The 18,320-nt window shown below is 38.1% G+C and overlaps 1 protein-coding gene across 16 annotated transcripts in view; it reads left to right on the top strand.

Moving 5' to 3' along the window:
* DMXL1 (Dmx like 1) overlaps positions 1-18,320 on the top strand; it is a 139,838-nt gene that overhangs the window by 13,597 nt on the left and 107,921 nt on the right. For 14 of the 16 annotated variants that reach the window (XR_002826570.1, XR_002826572.1, XR_002826604.1 and 11 more), the window contains exons 3-5: positions 1,227-1,298; positions 4,267-4,345; positions 11,866-11,998. Coding sequence is in view for 10 of the 16 variants with exons in the window: in XM_006081119.3 (XP_006081181.1) it covers positions 1,227-1,298; positions 4,267-4,345; positions 11,866-11,998 (284 nt within the window). In the remaining 6 variants the exon portion in view is untranslated. Of the gene's footprint in view, positions 1-1,226; positions 1,299-4,266; positions 4,346-10,421; positions 10,445-11,865; positions 11,999-18,320 lie in introns of those variants that run through there. The other 2 variants (XM_023745151.1, XM_023745200.1) reach the window with 2 other exon arrangements.

Below are 18,320 nucleotides of genomic sequence, written 5' to 3'. Positions count from 1 at the left end.
TTGCTCGGCCTGCACCCTCTCCAATCTGGGACTCCTTGGGGGATGTCCGACTGCAGGGATTGGACCTAAACTGGCAGTCGGACATCCCTCTCACAATCTGGGACCACTGGCTCCTAACCGCTCGCCTGCCTGCTTGCCTGATCACCCCTAAACACCTCTGCCTGCCAGCCTGATCACCACCTAACTGCTCCCCTGCTGGCCTGATCTCCCCCTGACCGCTCCCCTGCTGGCCTGATTGCCACCTAACTGCTCCCCTGCCAGCTTGATCGCCCCCAACTGCCCTCTCCTGCCGGCCTGATTGCCCCCACCTGTCTTCCCCTACCGACCTGATCGCCCCCCAACTGCCCTCCCCTGCTGGCCTGATCGCCCCCGAACTGCTCTCCCCTGCTGGCCTGATCACCCCCTAACTGCTTGCTCCCCTGTGCCGGCCTGATCTTGCTCCTAACTGCTTGCTCCCCAACGCCGGCCTGATCTCGCCCCTAACTGCTTGCTCCCCCACGCTGGCCTGATCTCACCCCTGCTTGCTTCCCTTCGCCGGCCTGATCTCACCCCTAACTGCTAGTTCCCCTGCCGGACTGATTGCCCCTAACTGCTTGCTCCCCTGATGGCCTGATCACCCCTAACTGCCTCTGCCTTGGCCCCTGCCACTGTGGCTTTGTCTGGAAGGAAGTTGGATGTCTGGAAGATATCTGGTCGACCTGGTCTAATTAGCATATTACCCTTTTATTAGTATAGACTAGAGGCCTGATGCATGAAATTCATGCAAGAGTAGGCCTTTCTTCCCCCAGCTGCTAGCACCAGCTTCCCTCTGGCACCCGGGACCCGGGCTTCACTCGCAGCCCCGGAAGGTCGTCCAGAAGGACGTCTGGTCTAATTAGCATATTATGCTTTTATTATTATAGATAGATAGATACTAGATGATTTACAAATGTTATTTCAGTCCTCAAAATACTTCTATTAGGAAGATATTATTATACATGTTATAAATATGAATAGAGAAACTAAGATTAAGAGAGATTAAATTACTAGTTACACAGTAAGTAACAGTATGTAGTGGGATTCTGATCTAGATATGGTAGTCTCTAAAACTGACATTCTTAAGTATTGGTGCATGAAATTGCACATGTGGGTATATTTTAAGTTATATTAATAATTTCTTTTGCTCTTTTGATTCATAAGTAAGTTAACATATCCATAATTTATCTTTTCATTTTTCTTTTTAAAAGATTGCAGCATCCTATGGAAATGTTATCTCTGTTTTTGAACCAGTTATCCTACCGAAGCAAAAGAAAAATTTGGTCAGTAATTTATCATTTTCCTTTTAGGAAATTGAAATGTCTTGCGTATTAAAAGATGTTATTTTTAAGAGTACAAAATCAGAGTGATCATCAAATAAATCAGTATAAATTTGTTATAATTAAATGCCACTTTCATGTTACAAATAAGTTTAAATCTTTCATTGAAATAGAATTAAACTGTGGCAATGAATTGTCTTGACATATTTTTATTTTTTTCCTTTGGACATTTTTTATTCTGTATTTGAAGAGTCAACAACTTTAAGTTTGGCAGTTATAACAAAGTTATTGCTAGTACAGATACTGTTGTCCAGTCATATGTGGCACTTTATTCTTTGCTTTTGTGATCTAATTTTGTGTAGTTTTTCTGCCTTATGTATTTTGTTCTTAAAGTTACATGTTTTAATTGCAGTCTTAACATACCTCCAGGATTTATTTTCTTGCACTTATTATATCATGTAATATAATTGTTACCGGCCCAGTGCATTTTTTAAATAAAGAAACTATATTAAGGAATAGTTCTGAAAGCTGGTTAAAATTATCGTTTATAAATACTGAGGTTATGTAGTAGATATCTTGGGTGCTTTAATGCTTTTAAATATGACAGACAAACCAGGTTATTTTACCCATCTCCACTGAAAATTAAACTAATGATTTAAACCATATGAAAGGAGATCAGGATAGTGTAGTCCAAAGAGCATTTATTCGGAGTCAGAGAAACTGGGGTTTCTTTGCTGCTTTTTAGCTATTTAATCCTAAGCAAGGAGCTTTATGAGACGCTTTGCTCAATTCTGAAATTGGTTACTATCTAGTCATTCTTCATGGGCTATTGTAAGGATGACATGATGTCAGAGATTGTGTAGAAATCTGTTAAATGTAAAGAATTAAAGAGCGTTTTAATAGACATACCTTTATATATCTTTTAATAGTTTTCATTTTCACTTTGCTCATTAGTATCTTGCATATTCCCTCTGACTTAGTTTTGTAGTTATAATTTCTTTCTTTATAAATAAGCAGCAGAGGCCCTGAAAGAAATGTGACTTGACCAACGAAACAGCTATTAAGCCACAGAACTAAGAGTAAAACCAGCTTATTGATTCCTAGTTGTGAGCATTCTTTTCTCTACCTTGTGTTAATAAAAAATATTTTCTCTGGATTGACACCCATTTTTAAATTCGATGGAAGGAGAGTCCACTGTTCTCCCCTCATTTTTATTTGTGTTTATACATTAATGAAGCCAATATTAGAAGCTCTTATAGCCTTATGAATTAGTAATTGATAGTACTAAAAATAAATTTTAAAGGTGGTCATTCCACTCAGAATAATGTATTTCAAATAATACTCAATATATTTGAGTTAAATGAAATAACTGACTTTTAACATTTGTATGTTATATTAAAAGGTCTATATTAGTAAGGGTAGAATTGAGATTTTCGGTTTTTGCCCATTTTCTCTTGATATGTGATTAATATAACAGTGTCAGAAACTCATTAAGAAGAAGAAGTTGATTTATTGGTAGGTAACACTGACTTCCCAGAGAGGGTAAAAAAAAGCTTGATGAATAAGGGGAAAACTGGATCAGATGGAAAAATCAAGACTTGGAAGGCACATAAAATCTGTTATTCCAGGATATAGTCTCAGAGAATGTTTAGATCCTCATAAAAATATATTGTTTCCATTTCTTTATACATTCTGGAATATTCTTTTAAGATGTTGGTTTTTCATAAGAGGTACTCTTCAGAATCACTAGTTCTGATGTATCCAGACCCCATTCTGGGGATTTTTAAATTTGTAGGTGTGGAGTTGTGTCTAGTAGGCCCTTGTATGTCTAATTCTAGAGAGGGTTCTCGTGTATACCGTGATTGAGAACCATTCCTGCAAGGCAGTGTTTTATAAAAGCATATTCTGCCAGGCCACCTGTATCAAAATCCGGGTTGTTGGTTTAAAGTGCAGATTCCTGTGCCCCGTCTTGGACCTTTTGATCCTGAACCTTTGGACATGGGTCTTGGAAATTTGAATTTTTAATAAGCATCCAGCCTATTCTTGTTTTAAAGTTTGGAACTAATTCATTAAGAAAGTTTTTATAGGTCTCAAACTATTAGAGGTTAGTGAAGTCAACTTAGTAGGCCACAACCTGAATGTAAAAGAAGATGAAATGGAATAGAAAATTTTAGAGTGCATCACACTCGAAAGGTAGATTACTTATGATTGCATTTATGTGTGTGTATGCTGTGTGTATTTTGGGTCACAGTGCAACATATATTTCTTAGGTTTTCAGGTAAAAAAGTTGAAAATTATTTCTTTAAGGAATAAAAAGACTTAAATTATACATTATATTGCAAGTGTTATATCTCTTATTCTGAATTTTTAAGCATACCATATCATCTCAGATGAGGATAAAACATTAAAAAAGAAGAAAGCCTCAAGTAGCAGTGACACAGATATATTTAAAATTGAATCTTTGTAACAATATTAATAAGTAATAATTATAATTTTAAAAGTCTGAGGTCAATAAGAATCTTGTCCAAAGTGGCATATATTCATTGGTTGTTTAAATATACTAAAGAAAGACTTTTGAACCTCCAGGAATGGATAGTCTCTTACTGATCTCCTCCATCACATATTTTATTTTTCTTTTTAAAAATATTTATTGATTTCAGAGAGGAAGGGAGAAATAGAAAATCAGTGATGAGAACATTGCTTAGCTGCCTCCTGCATGCCCCTATTGAGGATCGACGAAAACTGGGCATGTACCCTGACCAGAAATGAAAAGGAGACTTCCTGATTGATAGGTTGATACTCAACCACTGAGCCATATCAGCCAGCCTTCCTTATTTTTCTTGACAGAATTGAACATTTTGGTTTTAAAAATGACTGCATGTATTAGTAACAGTAATAATAATAAGTATATACTCTTGTCAGAGAGAAAAGATATCAATAATAATTGGATAAATGACTTTTTTTATTTTAGGAATTATATAGTCAATGGCAGAAAAATGGTCAGTTTTTTCTGGAATCAATAGCGCACAATATAACTTGGGATCCAGCAGGTAAGAACACAGACAGGATTAACTGAAATGAAATATCACTTGCCTAGGCTATTGCTTTTATTATTTTCATGTATTTCATTTCTGCTTTGTGTGAGATTGTGGGGAACACAAAAGTAATAAAACAGATTGCACTCTTTTAGAGCTTATGGTGAAATGAAGATGCCAGCTATAGGAGGAATACTTGTTTTGGGAAGGTGACATTAATTCTCTGTAAGGAATCAAAGTTTGCTTGAAGAGGAGCCTTTTGACCTGAGAGTAGATAGATTTAACAATGAAGGTGGGGTTAGATTTAGGAGGGAAAAGGAAGTGAAGTCTAAAAAGAGTTAATGTGCATATGTACTAGTTATATATTTCTGTACTTAAAAACCTTCCCAAATCCATTTTTACCAATCTACCACAATGAGCAAAGGCACAAAGAAAGAAAGTGTAAGATAGATTCGAATAGTGGTTAGTACTTCATTGAGGCTGGAGTGATTCTGGAGATGAGAGAAGATTGCAGCTTATTATAGAAGACCATTAAAGTCATGGTAAGGGATTTGAATTTAATTCTTGTTAATTGTCTAAAAGGTATAATAGGTCTTTGAAAGTGGCTAGTGTTAAATGGTTTGCAAGAGTTTCCTTTGTAGCAGTGAGTTAGAAGGATTTAGAGATAAGAGGAATAGGAGGATAAATATTATTTATAAGTATCTTTGGAAAGTATGCCTTTATAGTAGTGTGAATGAGAAATAGAATTTGTTTCAGTGCCTTTAACATAGTAGGTATCAATTAAAATTCAATGAATAGTGAAAAGGAGTACATGGATATGAAATGCATTTAGGCAATATAATTGACATTATTTGACAACTGGATTTCACATGACTTTGAAGATATGACCACAATTAGAAGATTAATATGCAAGAGTTAGAATAGAACATAGGTTTTGTTTGGATGTGTGGAATTTGAGATGCTTGCATGTCTTACATCAATATCTCATAGATAGAAAGTTGAATCTAGAAAAATGATTTTCAACCTTTTTCATTCCATGGCCCCATAAACTAATTACTAAAATTCTGTGGCACACCAAAAAAATATTTTTTACCAATCTGACAAAAAAAAATAGGCATAATTTTGATTCATTCACCGTGGGCGGCTTTTGTCATGTTGGCTGTTGTCATTTTCTAATTTGACAGTCTAAGGGAAAAGAGGTCAGTGCTCCTGACTAAATAGTCAGGTAGTGCATGTTTTAAACATTCTTGCAGCACACAGTGTGCCTTTTGCGGCACACTGGTTGAAAATTGAAAATCACTGATCTAGAATATAAGAAAGAAGTTATCTTTGGAACATAGAAACAGAAGTAATCAGTTTAGGTAGATAAAATAGTTTAATTTTAATATAGTAGATGAAATAGCTGAGGAAAAAAGTTAATTTAGAACACAAATTTCAGAACCTTTGGAAATGATTTAATAAGGGAAGAGGTTGTCTTTGAGATTTAAAAAAAAATCTCACAATGTTTTAAAATGTTTCTTCTCATGAGATTGTAAGATTGGTGTTTACTAGCTGGTGCCTACATATATATTTTATGCATACAGTTGAAAGAGATTGGGCCTGAGTTCAAATTTGGCATTTAGTATGGCACTTTGTATATAACTCTATTGTGGATAGGGTGACTTAGGTCCCGGTTTATTCCTATTGTCCTCATATGATTATTAATTGTGTACCTTCTACTCTCACAAGGGTTCTATTTGGATAATAAATTATAGAGTTACTATATATGGCACTACAGTCTATTGTATTTGTTTACATGGTTTATTGTTTTGATTAGTCAAGGGACGAGATTCTATTTTATTCAGTATTTATCTTTCAGGACCCATCATATATTAAGCTCTGAATAAATGTTCACATATTTGACAAGTTTTGTGATCATAAACAGGTTATTTAGCAGGTCGAGAAAGGTTTAACTCACTTGTAAATTAGGATAAAATTTATTTCACAAAATAGGGTTTTTTTTGTTTTGTTTTTTTGGTTACTCCTCACCTGAGGATATTTTTTCCATTGATTTTTAGAGAGTGGAAGGGAGAGGGACAGACAGAGAGAAAGAGACACATCGATTGGTTGCCTCCTGTACACTGACTGGGGCTGGAGATCAAGCCTGCAACTGAGGTTTGTGCCCTAGATAGGAATCGAACTCGTGACCCTTCAGTCTGCTGGCCAATGTTCTAACCACTGAGAAAACTAACTAGGGCTCACAAAATAGTTTTTTAATGATCATATATGGCAATATATATGAAAGTATTTGGTAAGTGATAAAGTTCTATAGAAATATTGTTAGCAAATGAACTGTCTTCTTACAGTATCATATTAACTGCAATAAAAACATTTTATATATATATATATATATATATATATATATATATATATATATATTTATTTATTAATGATGTATCAGTTGCTTAGAATTTTTGTGCCCATGGTTTGTTAGTACTAATGTTTTAGAGGATAGTATTAATGTTAAATACCTCTAAAATCATCATTACAGAGTAGTATTAATAGATGATGACTTATTTTTTAACATATCTCGTAGTGACTTGACAGCAGCTCATGACCATTATCTTTTTTAACTGTGATTGAGTTAAAATTCATATAAAAGTTCATTATTTTTCTTTTTACTATTAAATACTTTAAAGTTTAGAATTCGGTTGAGGAATAGATTACAGTTATACTAAATATTTGGGAGCTGTTAGTATAATTATTACTTTTGCAAATGAACTTCGTAATTATTTATAAAATTATTTTTAATATTTTACATGAAATACTAGTATTTTGGTTTTGTTCAGTATTTATATATTTATCTGCCAGGTATTTGGATATTTTTTCAGTTGATGTTAGTAAATTGACTATAATGTTCTTGTGTTGTCTTGAAATCCACTATTGCACCTTGCTTAAATCATAAGATTTTCTGTCTTAGGCTTCTTATGCTTCCCCCTCCCCAATTTTAATCTCCATACCTCTGCCCTTTGTGTTCAAATCAATATATTTTATACCATACCTTACCTACTTTTGTGTTATTCCATACTCAGGATTAATTATTTTGCATTCTTTATTAAATTCTTAATCCTTCATGGGGTAAATTTATTTTCAGTTTATGTTAATAATTTCCAGTTATAAAATAAAGAACATCCTGGGGATGTAATGTACAGCACTGACTATCCTATCTAATAATAGACAAACATGGTAATTAACCATACCTCCGACACACTTCCCATTGGCTAATCAGGGCAATATACAAATTAACTGCCAACCAAGATGGCGGCCGGCAGCCAGGCAGCTGAAGCGAACAGGAGGCTTGCTTGCTCCAGTGATGGAGGAAGCCAAGGTTCCCCGCCTGCCGCTGCCAGCCTCTGAGCTGCACTCTAAGAAACAATGTTGCAATTATAGAAGCTAAACAAACCCCCAGAAACCTGCTTTCAGCCAGCCGGGCCTCAGAGCTGGAGTTGCAACAGTGTTTCAATTATAGAAGCCAAACAAACCCAGATACCCGCTTTCAGCAGCCAAGGTCTCAGAGCTGGAGCCGAGCCTCAGAGCTAAAGCCGGCTCTCAGCTCCAGTGACAGCCATAGAAGGTAAATAAATCCCAGAATAAAAAGAAAAAAAGGAGAGCTTGGGAGCTTCAGTCACCCGCCAGCCTGAAAACGGCCCTCAGCCCCTCACCCAGACTGGCCAGGCACCCCGGTGGGGACCCCCACCCTGAAGGGGGTGTGACCAGCTGCAAACAACCATCATCCCCTCATCCAGGCTGGCCAGGCACCCAAGCGGGACCCCCACCCTGATCCGGGACATCCTTCAGGGCAAACCAGCCGGCCCCCACCCGTGCACCAGGCCTCTATCCTATATAGTAAAAGGGTAATATGCAAACTGACCCTAACAGCAGAATGACTGGGAATCACTGGTCACTATGACACACACTGACCACCAGGGGGCAGACGCTCAATGCAGGAGCTGCCCTCTGGTGGTCAGGGCACTCTCACATGGGAGGAGCTCTGCTCAGCCACAAGTCAGGCTGATGGCTGCCAGTACAGCGGTGGTGGTGGGAGCCTCTCCTGCCTTCCTCAGCAGCGCTAAGGATGTCAGACTGCAGTTTAGGCCTGCTCCCCGCTGGCAAATGGACATCCCCCGAGGGCTGCCGGGCTGCCAGAGGGATGTCTGATTGCCATCTCAGGCCCAATCCCCCAGGGAGCAGGCCTAAGCCAGCAGGTGTTCATCCCCTGAGGGGTCCCAGACTGTGAGAGGGCACAGGCCGGGCTGAGGGACCCCTCCTCCCCTCTGAGTGCACAAATTTTTGTGCACCGGGCCTCTAGTCTATATATATAAAAGGCAAATATGCAAAGTGTCCCCTCAGGCGTTTGATCAGGAAATCGAGTTTGATCACTCGCTATGGCATGCGCTGACCACCAGGGGGCGGCATGAAACATGGCAGGCAACGACAGGGTGCTGAGGGAGTGAGGGAGGGAGGAGGCAGGGGGAACACGGTGGCAAGGGAAGGAGGAGTCAGGGAGGCGGCGGGGGGGGGAACCACGTGGATGGCGAGGGAAGGGGGAGGTGGGGGGAACTACGTGGTGCTGGTGTGCGGATGGCAAGGGAAGCGGGAGGCGGGGAGGCAGGGAACCAGATTGGCCCTGATCGCCGACCAGGCCTAGGGACCCTACCCATGCACGAATTTTGTGCACTGGGCCTCTAGTAGTTAATAACACTGTATTGTATATTTGTAAGTTGCTAAGAGAGTATATCTTTAAAGTTCTCATCATAAGGAAAAACGTTGTAACCATATGTGGTGGTGGATGTTAGCTAGATTTATTGTGATCATTTGTCAATATGTGCAAATATTGAATCATGTTATACACTTGAAACTAATAATGTTATATGACAATTATATCTCCAAAAAAAAAAAGGAAAAAAAAGAAAACTTGTGTCTGTTAGTAAGTTAAACAGTGGAATAGTATTCATATTTATTTATTTTCAAATATATTTTTATTGATTTCAGAGAGGAAGGGAGAGGGAGAGAGAGAGAGAAACATCAGTGATGAGAGAGAATCATTGACTGGCTGCCTGCTGCATGCCCCCTACTGGGGATCAAGCCCACAACCCGGGCATTTGCCCTTGACTAGAATCGAACCCAGGACCCTTCATTCACCAGGCCAACACTCTATCCACAAAGCCAAACCAGCTAGGGCTAGTAATCATATTTAAATGGAATGTCTCATTAGTACTTTCTGGATTGTTTTTATCTGCCTGTGAGACTTTCCCCCTAGTTGCTATTATTTATTGAGCTTTTTCTAAGTGCCTAGCCCAGTGGTCGGCAAACTCATTAGTCAACAGAGCCAAATATCAACGGTACAACGATAGAAATTTCTTTTGAGAGCCAAATTTTTTAAACTTAAACTATATAGGTAGGTACATTGTTATTAACTTAATTAGGGTACTCCTAAGCTGGCCTTTGCTAAAAACATCCTCAGTCTGATTGAGGTACGTTCGCTGAGGTCGACCCCTTCCAACTCTCCTATCCATACTTGTCTTGTATACTTTTCCATCTATCTCCTTTCGTTCATCCTCTCTATATGTCCAAACCATCTCAACATACCTTTCTCAATCCTCGATACTACATCTTCTTTCACTCCACAATGTTCCCTAAAATTAACTTAATAAACTTTACTTAAAGTTTTAAGTCTTAGTTAAACTATAGGTACGTTGAATGAAACTTGATATCATACTTAATAACGATATTATTTATTGATAAAATTAAATACCTGTAGGATTTGCAGCTGGTTGGAAAAATACAGGTAACTTTATGCTTCGAGTAGGTACTTTTGTCACCCGCACGCGATTTGCGGACACGACTAGCACTGACCACTTCACAATGAGACTGCTGACTGACTGGCTCACTCAACTCGTGCATGAATCACGCACGCCTCCCCTGCACTGCGTATCCCATGGCCCACCTGCGCCGCGTCTCCCGTCGCCCAAACGACCGACACCCCCCACTTCTTCTAATGCCACTTCTTCAAAGTAGACTCGCCCAGGCCGAAAACCGACTTCTGCACCTGGGCCACAAAGTTTCAATTGCACTGTAAGTGCACGCCCGCACGTGGTATTTTGTGGAAGAGCCACACTCAAGGGGCCAAAGAGCCCCATGTGGCTCTCGAGCTGCGGTTTGCCGACCACTGGCCTAGCCTATTCTAAATACATTATACATATTATAGCTAATCTTTACTACAACACTATGCAAATTTTTAATTTTATAGATGAGAAAATTGAGGCTCAAACGCTTCCCAACTTGATCAAATTCACATGGTTATAAGTGACTTAATTGGGAATTAAGACACAAGGATTTCTAAAGTCTATGTGCCACAGACCCACTTTCCTTTTGAAATAATATGATGTTTCCAAGAGACACCAATCTGTAGTTCTTAATTGCTAAGGTGAATGCTTTATTTATTGTCAGCTTTTTTGCAAAAGTTACATCACCTCCCCTATATTCTTTGTTTGGATTATAGCACAATCTTCTACTCAGTTATCCAAGTCATGAAGTTGAAATCTACCCCTGAAACCTATTGTATGTTCCTGTTTTTTTTTATTGGTGTTAAGCCTTGAAAATTCTGCTTTTGAAATGACTTTCAAGTCCTTGTCTTACTTTAATATTTGATTGAGGTCCTCGTGATTTCCCATCAGTATATTACAGAAGGTTAACCAGGTTTCTCTGTCTTATGTTTTCCCTAATCTTGTCTATCACTAGAGTTATTTTCTAAAATGAATCTTTACCATTCTTTGTGTACTGGAATCTTTGAAAGTATGGTGGAAATTACTGAATATCTCTCTAGAAAAATGTACATACTATACATATAACTTGCATATCTCAATTAAATGAGGTTCACAGGCCTTTTCAAGTCTCTCTGTTAAAACCCCTCCCCCCAGTTGAGACCCCTTGTTCTAAAATACAGATCCATTTATGTAAACTCCCTCCTCCCACTTAAAAATCTTTAACTTCCAAGTATCTATCCAAACTCCTTATGAACATCAAAAGTGTTTCATAATCTGACCTCAGATTTTTTTCCAATCTTATTTATTTTTACAGACCTATTTATTTTGTACAGATTACAAGCCATTCTTGGGAATATATTTGAATTCGAATGTCTTCATGCCTTTGTTCATATTTCTCTACTGGAATATAAACTCATTATAAAAAAGGACAGTGTTATATTTGTCATTATATGCTTCATGCCTAGCACAGTGCCTGGTACAAAGAAGATGCTCATTAAATGTTTGTTGAATGAGAGATTATAAAAATCTCTTTTCCCCCCCCTAAGCTGCTTTAACAAAATTAAAATATAACTTTAATCCTTCTCCCCCAATCTCTTTTTGTTATTTGACTTTTTTTTGGAAGTTATTTTATCTTTATAGTGTTATATGAAACTATTGAGTGTGTAACTTAACTCACCAACTAAATTCCTAAATAATAAATGCTGAATAATATATATATATATTTTTTAGGCAATCGTCTTTTAACTGGTTCTAGCTGTTTGCAACTCTGGTCCAATGCTAACTTGGAGAAGCCAACTGAAGATGAAAATCCAGATAAAACAGGTCTTAACTTGGGAGACTGGAGATGCATTTGGCATTACAAGTAAGCAATTAATTAGGGGATTAAACTGACAAACCTCTGCCATGTGGTTTTATTATAGATGCATTTAGTTTGTGTAAAACCACACTAACATAAAATGTATTGACTTTTTTTATTGTGACATGCTTTTTTAAAAATATATACAGAGTATTCACCATTTCCCATGTTTTACAGATTTTTTAAAAAACTTGTTGAATAAAACATTTATGAAATGTGTAAGGCCTATATGAAGATCATTCAATAGAACTTGCTAAATTATACAAAAGGAAAAAGACAGAGATACTTTTAATGCTTTTGAATGAAAATTTTTCTGTTGTGAAGAGGTACATTTTTCCCAAAGTAATCTATATATTGGACATAATTTTTGTCAAAATCCTATTGGAATTTCTACTTTTGAGCATAGTGCTGAAGTTCATTTAAAAGGTCAAGTATGGGAAAATTCTGAGAGAAAAGAAAGAACAAAGATATTAGCATAGGAAAATGAATTCTAAAGCTACAACTGATCAAGCAGTTTGTCATTGATATAAGAACAGACAGATTAGGGTTCAGAATTAGGCCCAGTTATATGTGGAGGTTTAATATTTAAGGTGGCATTTTACATGAGTGGGACAAACTTGCTAGCTTTATGGAAGAGAAATGAAGTTAGAGTCTGTTTCATATCTGACACCAAAATAAAGGTCAAAGGAAGAACAAATTGAATTTCTATATAATGAAACAAATATTAGAAGAAAACAGGTGAATTTTTATATTTCAGAGCTACAATGTTCATTATGGTACCAACAAGCCATATATCACTGTTGAGCACTTGAAATGTAGCTAGCCTGAAATGAGATGTGCTGTAGATATAAAATTCATACTGGATTTCAAAAACATAGCACAAAGAAAAGAATGTAAATTATCCTATCAATTTTTTATTGATTACATCTTGAAATGATAATATTTTTGATATATTAGTTTAAATAAAATATAATTAATTTCACCTGTTTTTACTTTTTTAAATGTGGCTACTAGGAAATTTTAAGTCACATATATGGCTAACATTTGTCACTTATGTTTTATTGCTATGGGAAGAAAAGTATTGCTTTAGAGTTAGGTAAAGACTTTCTAAGTATGATACCAAAACTTGAAACTGAAAGGAAAGGAAAGGAAAGGAAAGGAAAAAATTGATTGTTTTTACTGTAGCAATAAAATATTTCTGTCGCCCTGGCTAGTGTTGCTAAGTGGTTAGAGTGTTGCTGGTGAATGTCTCAGGTTCGATTTCTGATAAAGGGCACATACCTGGGTTGCAGGTTTGATCCTCGGCCAGGGTTGGGGCACATTTGAGATATCTCTCACATAAATTTTTCTCTTTCACTCGCTCTCTCTTTCTCTTCTCCCTTCCTCTCTTCCACTCTCTCTAAAAAAATTAATGGAAAAAATATTTTCGGATGAGGATTACCAAAAAAAAAAATTCTGTAAATAAGAAGGACCCTAAGGAAAAGAAATAAAAACTTGAGAGAGAAAATATTTGCAATTTTGGGATAATCCCTTTTTTAAAACGAGGTCTTAAAAATTAATTAGAAAAGAACAGATATCTTAATAGTGAATAGAAATGGACAATGAGGAGAAAAATTTTAAACCGCAGTACTTATGACTAATAAACATATTAATGGTTGATTGATCTTACTTGAAATCAAGAAATGTGAAATATCCAGAAAAAGAATGAATAATGGTTATTACTAGTGAGTGTTTGGAAAAACAACTACTTTTTTTTAAATTAAATCTTTATTGTTCAGATTATTACATTTGTTCCTCTTTTTTCCCCCTATAGCTCCCCTCCACCCAGTTCCCCCCCCCCCACCCTCCGCCCTCACTCCCCACCCACTGTCCTCATCCATAGGTGTACGATTTTTGTCCAGTCTCTTCCTGCATCCCCCACACCCCTTTCCCCCCCAAGAATAGTATACTCCCTTTCTATGTCCCTGATTCTATTACAATCACCAGTTCATACTGTTCATCAGATTATTTATTCACTTGATTTTTAGATTCACTTGTTGATAGATGTGTATTTGTTGTTCATAATTTTTATCTTTACCTTTTTCTTCTTCTTCCTCTTCTTAAAGGATACCTTTCAGCATTTCATATAATACTGGTTTGGTGGTGATGAACTCCTTTAGCTTTTTCTTATCTGTGAAGCTCTTTATCTGACCTTCAATTCTGAATGATAGCTTTGCTGGGTAAAGTAATCTTTGCTGGGTAGGTTCTTGCCATTCATCACTTTGAATATTTCTTGCCACTCCCTTCTGGCCTGCATAGTTTCTGTTGAGAAATCAGCTGACAGTTGTATGGGTACTCCCTTGTAGGTAACTGACTTTTTTTCTCTTGCTGCTTTTAAGATTTCTCTCTTTGTCTTTTGCTCTTGGCATTTTAATGATGATGTGTCTTGGTGTGGTCCTCTTTGGATTCCTCTTGTTTGGGGTTCTCTGCACTTCCTGGACTTGTAAGTCTATTTCTTTCACTAGGTAGGGGAAGTTTTCTGTCATTATTTCTTCACATAGGTTTTCAATATCTTGCTCTCTCTCTTCTTCTGGCACCCCTATAATTCGGATGTTGGTACGCTTGAAGCTGTCCCAGAGGCTCCTTACACTATCTTCGTATTTTTGGATTCTTTTTTCATTTTGCTTTTCCGGTTGGGTGTTTTTTGCTTCTTCGTATTTCAAATCTTTGACTTGATTCTTGCGATCCTCTAGTCTGCTGTTGGAACTCTGCATAATATTTTTTATTTCAGTCAGTGTATGCTTAATTTTTAGTTGGTCCTTTTTCATAACCTCGAGGGTCTCACTAGATTTCGTGAGGGTCTCACTACATTTATCGGCGGTCTCACCAATCTTTTTGAGGGTCTTACTAAATTTATCAGCGGTTTCTAGAAAGTTCTTGAAAAACCTTAAAAGTGTGGTTTTGAATTCTATATCCAGTATTTTGCTTTCCTCCATTTCTGTCATTTGTGTCCTGTTTCTTTGTCTCTGCATTTTTCATGCTTCCCTGTGTTGATAAAGTGGCTTTCTGTGCTAGGTGTCCTATAGGGCCCAGTGGCTCAGCCTCCCCAATTACCTGAGGTGGACACTCTTGGTGCACCCCTTTGTGGTCTTTGTGCACAGTCTTGTTGTAGTTAAGCCTTGATTGTTGTAGGTATCACTGGGAGGAATTGACTTCCAGGCCAATTGGCTGTGAGAATCAGCTGTGTCTACTGTGGGAGAACTTCTGTGCTGAAGACACCCTTTTGGGGCAAGACTTGCTTCAGTGGGGCTTTGGTGCTCACTGAGTCTGCCCCCTATAGACTCCCTCCCAATTCAAAAAGAAAGCCGCGTTCTCAGTTGCCAGCCCTTGCCGCGTGCGCCTCTGCCCCCTTATGGATCTGAGGTGTTGTAATCTGGCTCTTGGATCTAAGGAGGTGCTAATTTAGCCTCTGCCTGAGGCTACCCAGCAGGAGCTACGAAGAGATCTGCAGATTCCCCTTCTTTGTTTGGGGTTTGGAGGTGCCAGATGAGGCCCAGCTGTGAAGCAATGCAAGCTGCTGTGGGGCCTTGGGCCTTCTCTGGGAGTTCTGGGTCTGTCTGGCCCAGCTGCAATTTGTTAGGTATTTTTCAGATTGCAAAGGGCCAGGGCATTCATATGCAAAAGCCTCTGCCGTAGCTTGGGTGGGGCGGGGTCTCAGGGGATCAACAGGGCGGAGCAAACAGCTATGGCTGATCCTCAGTCCTGCCCTAAGAGGCCCCGAGTCTCAGTGTCCCGGTAATAGCTGCAAGCACCTCTGAGAGGAAGCCGCCCTCGAGTTCCGCCCACTGCCAGACAGTCCAGTTTCTCCCCGTATGAGTCTGGGTCCCCAGAGACTTCCCAGAATTGGAGTTCAGAGCAGTCGGGAGCTTGTGACTCCCTCCTGATTCAAAAAGACAGCCGCGTCCTCAGTTGCCAGCCCTTGCTGCGTGCGCCTCCGTACCTCTGCACTTTACTTCCACACCTCCTCTGAGTCTCAGTGCTTTTCTCTTTCCTTCTAGTTGTAGAATTTCCACTCAGCCAGCCTTCCTGTGGTTCTGGATGATGTCCGTTTTGTCTTTTAGTTGTATTTTTTGAAGTTGTTGTGGGAGGCAGCAATTTCCGGTATTTATCTATGCCGCCATCTTGGTTTTCTCCTAGTTGCAGATCAACAGCTACTTTTTTATACTGTTAAGAAGGGAGTGCAATTAGTATTATCTTTCTAGAGAACAATTTGGAAATATGAATTAGCAGGCTTAGTTTTTTTTCATACCTTTAATAGCAATTTTAAATTTTATTCATTAATTCAACAAATATTTGTTGAGTGCTTATCATGTTCCAGGCAGTGTAAAAGTGCTTGAAATAGAGCAGTGAACAGATTGGGGAAGATAGGCAATAACCAGTAAACTGGTATGACAGGATGTTAAATGCCATTCTTCCTGAGTCAGTGTTATTTGAAGCAATAATAGGATATATATGAGATACCAAAATGAGTGTAATGCATCCCTCCTATATATGGAATTTACCAAGGAGATTTCAAAGGAGCTGGTTCCATGTATTTTGTACCCCTTAGCTAGATCATGAGTATTAAAAAGGCTTACCATGTGAAAAGGGAATAGGATTTTGCAAAGATAGTTCTTTGGAAAGAGCTATGGCTTTGTTTTGGACTCTTTAGAAAATTGGGAAGAGGGGAGCAGCAAAGTGTTCTGTTGCCTTCACTGCAGATCTAGTAAGGGGTTTCCATTGGGTTAAACTGAGAATGTATTATTTGGGAGAGGGGAATAATTTTAAGTTAAATCAAGATTATACAGTAATAACTTGGGCTAGACATACTAATTTATTTGATCTGGTTTATTAAGTAAGCAGAAAAGCCATGAAACCAGAAACTGCAAATTTTGATTAAGGATTAGCTGACCCTTTTATGTAATGATGTTTACTTTGAATTTATATTAGTTCACACAAACACTCCATCCATGCTTTTGTTCCGGCCCTCCGGTCCAGTTTAAGAACCCATTGTGGCCCTCGAGTCAAAAAGTTTACCCACCCCTGGGCTAGACGTACTAATTTATTTGAGCTGGTTTATTAAGTAAGCAGAAAAACCATGAAACTAGAAACTGCAAATTTTGATTAAGGATTAGCTGAAGATTACATTAACTATACTTAATAGGTCTCCGTAATTTACTAAATATAAAAAAAAAATTAAAACATGCTACACATGTAGATGAAGATCAGTAAGTACGATAAAGAAAAAGTAAGTAGGGTAAGGGGAAGAGGAGTAGAGGTGGCATTTGAGTTTAGACCTGGAGGAAGTGAGGCAGTAAGCCATGTGTGCATATCTCTGGGAGAAGACTGTTGTAGGCAGAGGGAACATCCATTGCAAAAACTGCTGCTTAGCTTGTGGCTGAAGGAAAGTGAACAAGGTGAAGAGTGATAGGGGAAATGGTCAAAGTCAGGAGTCCATTTATAGGTTATTGTGAGGCTTTTGCCTTTTCTAAGTGAGTGGGAGGCTATTAGCGTTTTGAGCAGAGGGAGTGTTGAGATCTGATTCCCTTTTAAAAGACTGTTTTAGTTGCTCTTTTGAGAAAAGATTAGTGGGGACAAGGTCACAATCATGGATACCAGGCATTTTTAATAATTTGTCTTAAGGACACCTTTAGGGCTAACCAGATGCATAAAAAATGCATTTGCAAGAATGTTCATCACACAACTTTTTTTTTTCAAAAAAGCAGCAAAATGAGAAAACAGCAGTGAATTGTCAAATTATTTAAAATCATTGCAGATAGCTCACTTGGGAAGATTAAAAATGGCAGCAGAGTAAGTGGATGCTGCATGGACACGCTCCCAGGACCAAACTGGAATTACAACTAAAATACAGAAAAATTCCCTGAATAATCAACTGAAGACTCGTTAAAATCATTGCATATATGTGTAATAGAATATCATAAACCAGTAAATTAATGCAGATTTACACATCTTGATACACAAAACTTTTCATAACATTTAAAAATAAATGTTGCATATAAAATTGTAAATATGACCTCAGTTTTCATACCCTCTTCTACAGCCTCCTATAGCAGCGGTTCTCAACCTGTGGGTCGCGACCCCTTTGGCGGTCGAACGATCCTTTTACAGGGGTTGCCTAAGACCATCCTGCAGATCAGATATTTACATTACCATTCATAACAGTAGCAACATTACAGTTATGAAATAGCAACGAAAATAATTTTATGGTTGGGTCACAACATGAGGAACTGTATTTAAAGGGCCAGAAGGTTGAGAACCACTGTCCTATAGAAAGTAGATAAGGGAGAGT

The sequence above is a fragment of the Myotis lucifugus genome, unplaced genomic scaffold (assembly GCF_000147115.1).
Source record: "Myotis lucifugus unplaced genomic scaffold, Myoluc2.0 scaffold_0, whole genome shotgun sequence".
In the NCBI taxonomy this organism is placed as follows: Eukaryota; Metazoa; Chordata; class Mammalia; order Chiroptera; family Vespertilionidae; genus Myotis; species Myotis lucifugus.
The sequence above is the reverse complement of the archived record's forward strand: the minus strand, read 5'-3'. Positions and strand labels throughout refer to the sequence as shown.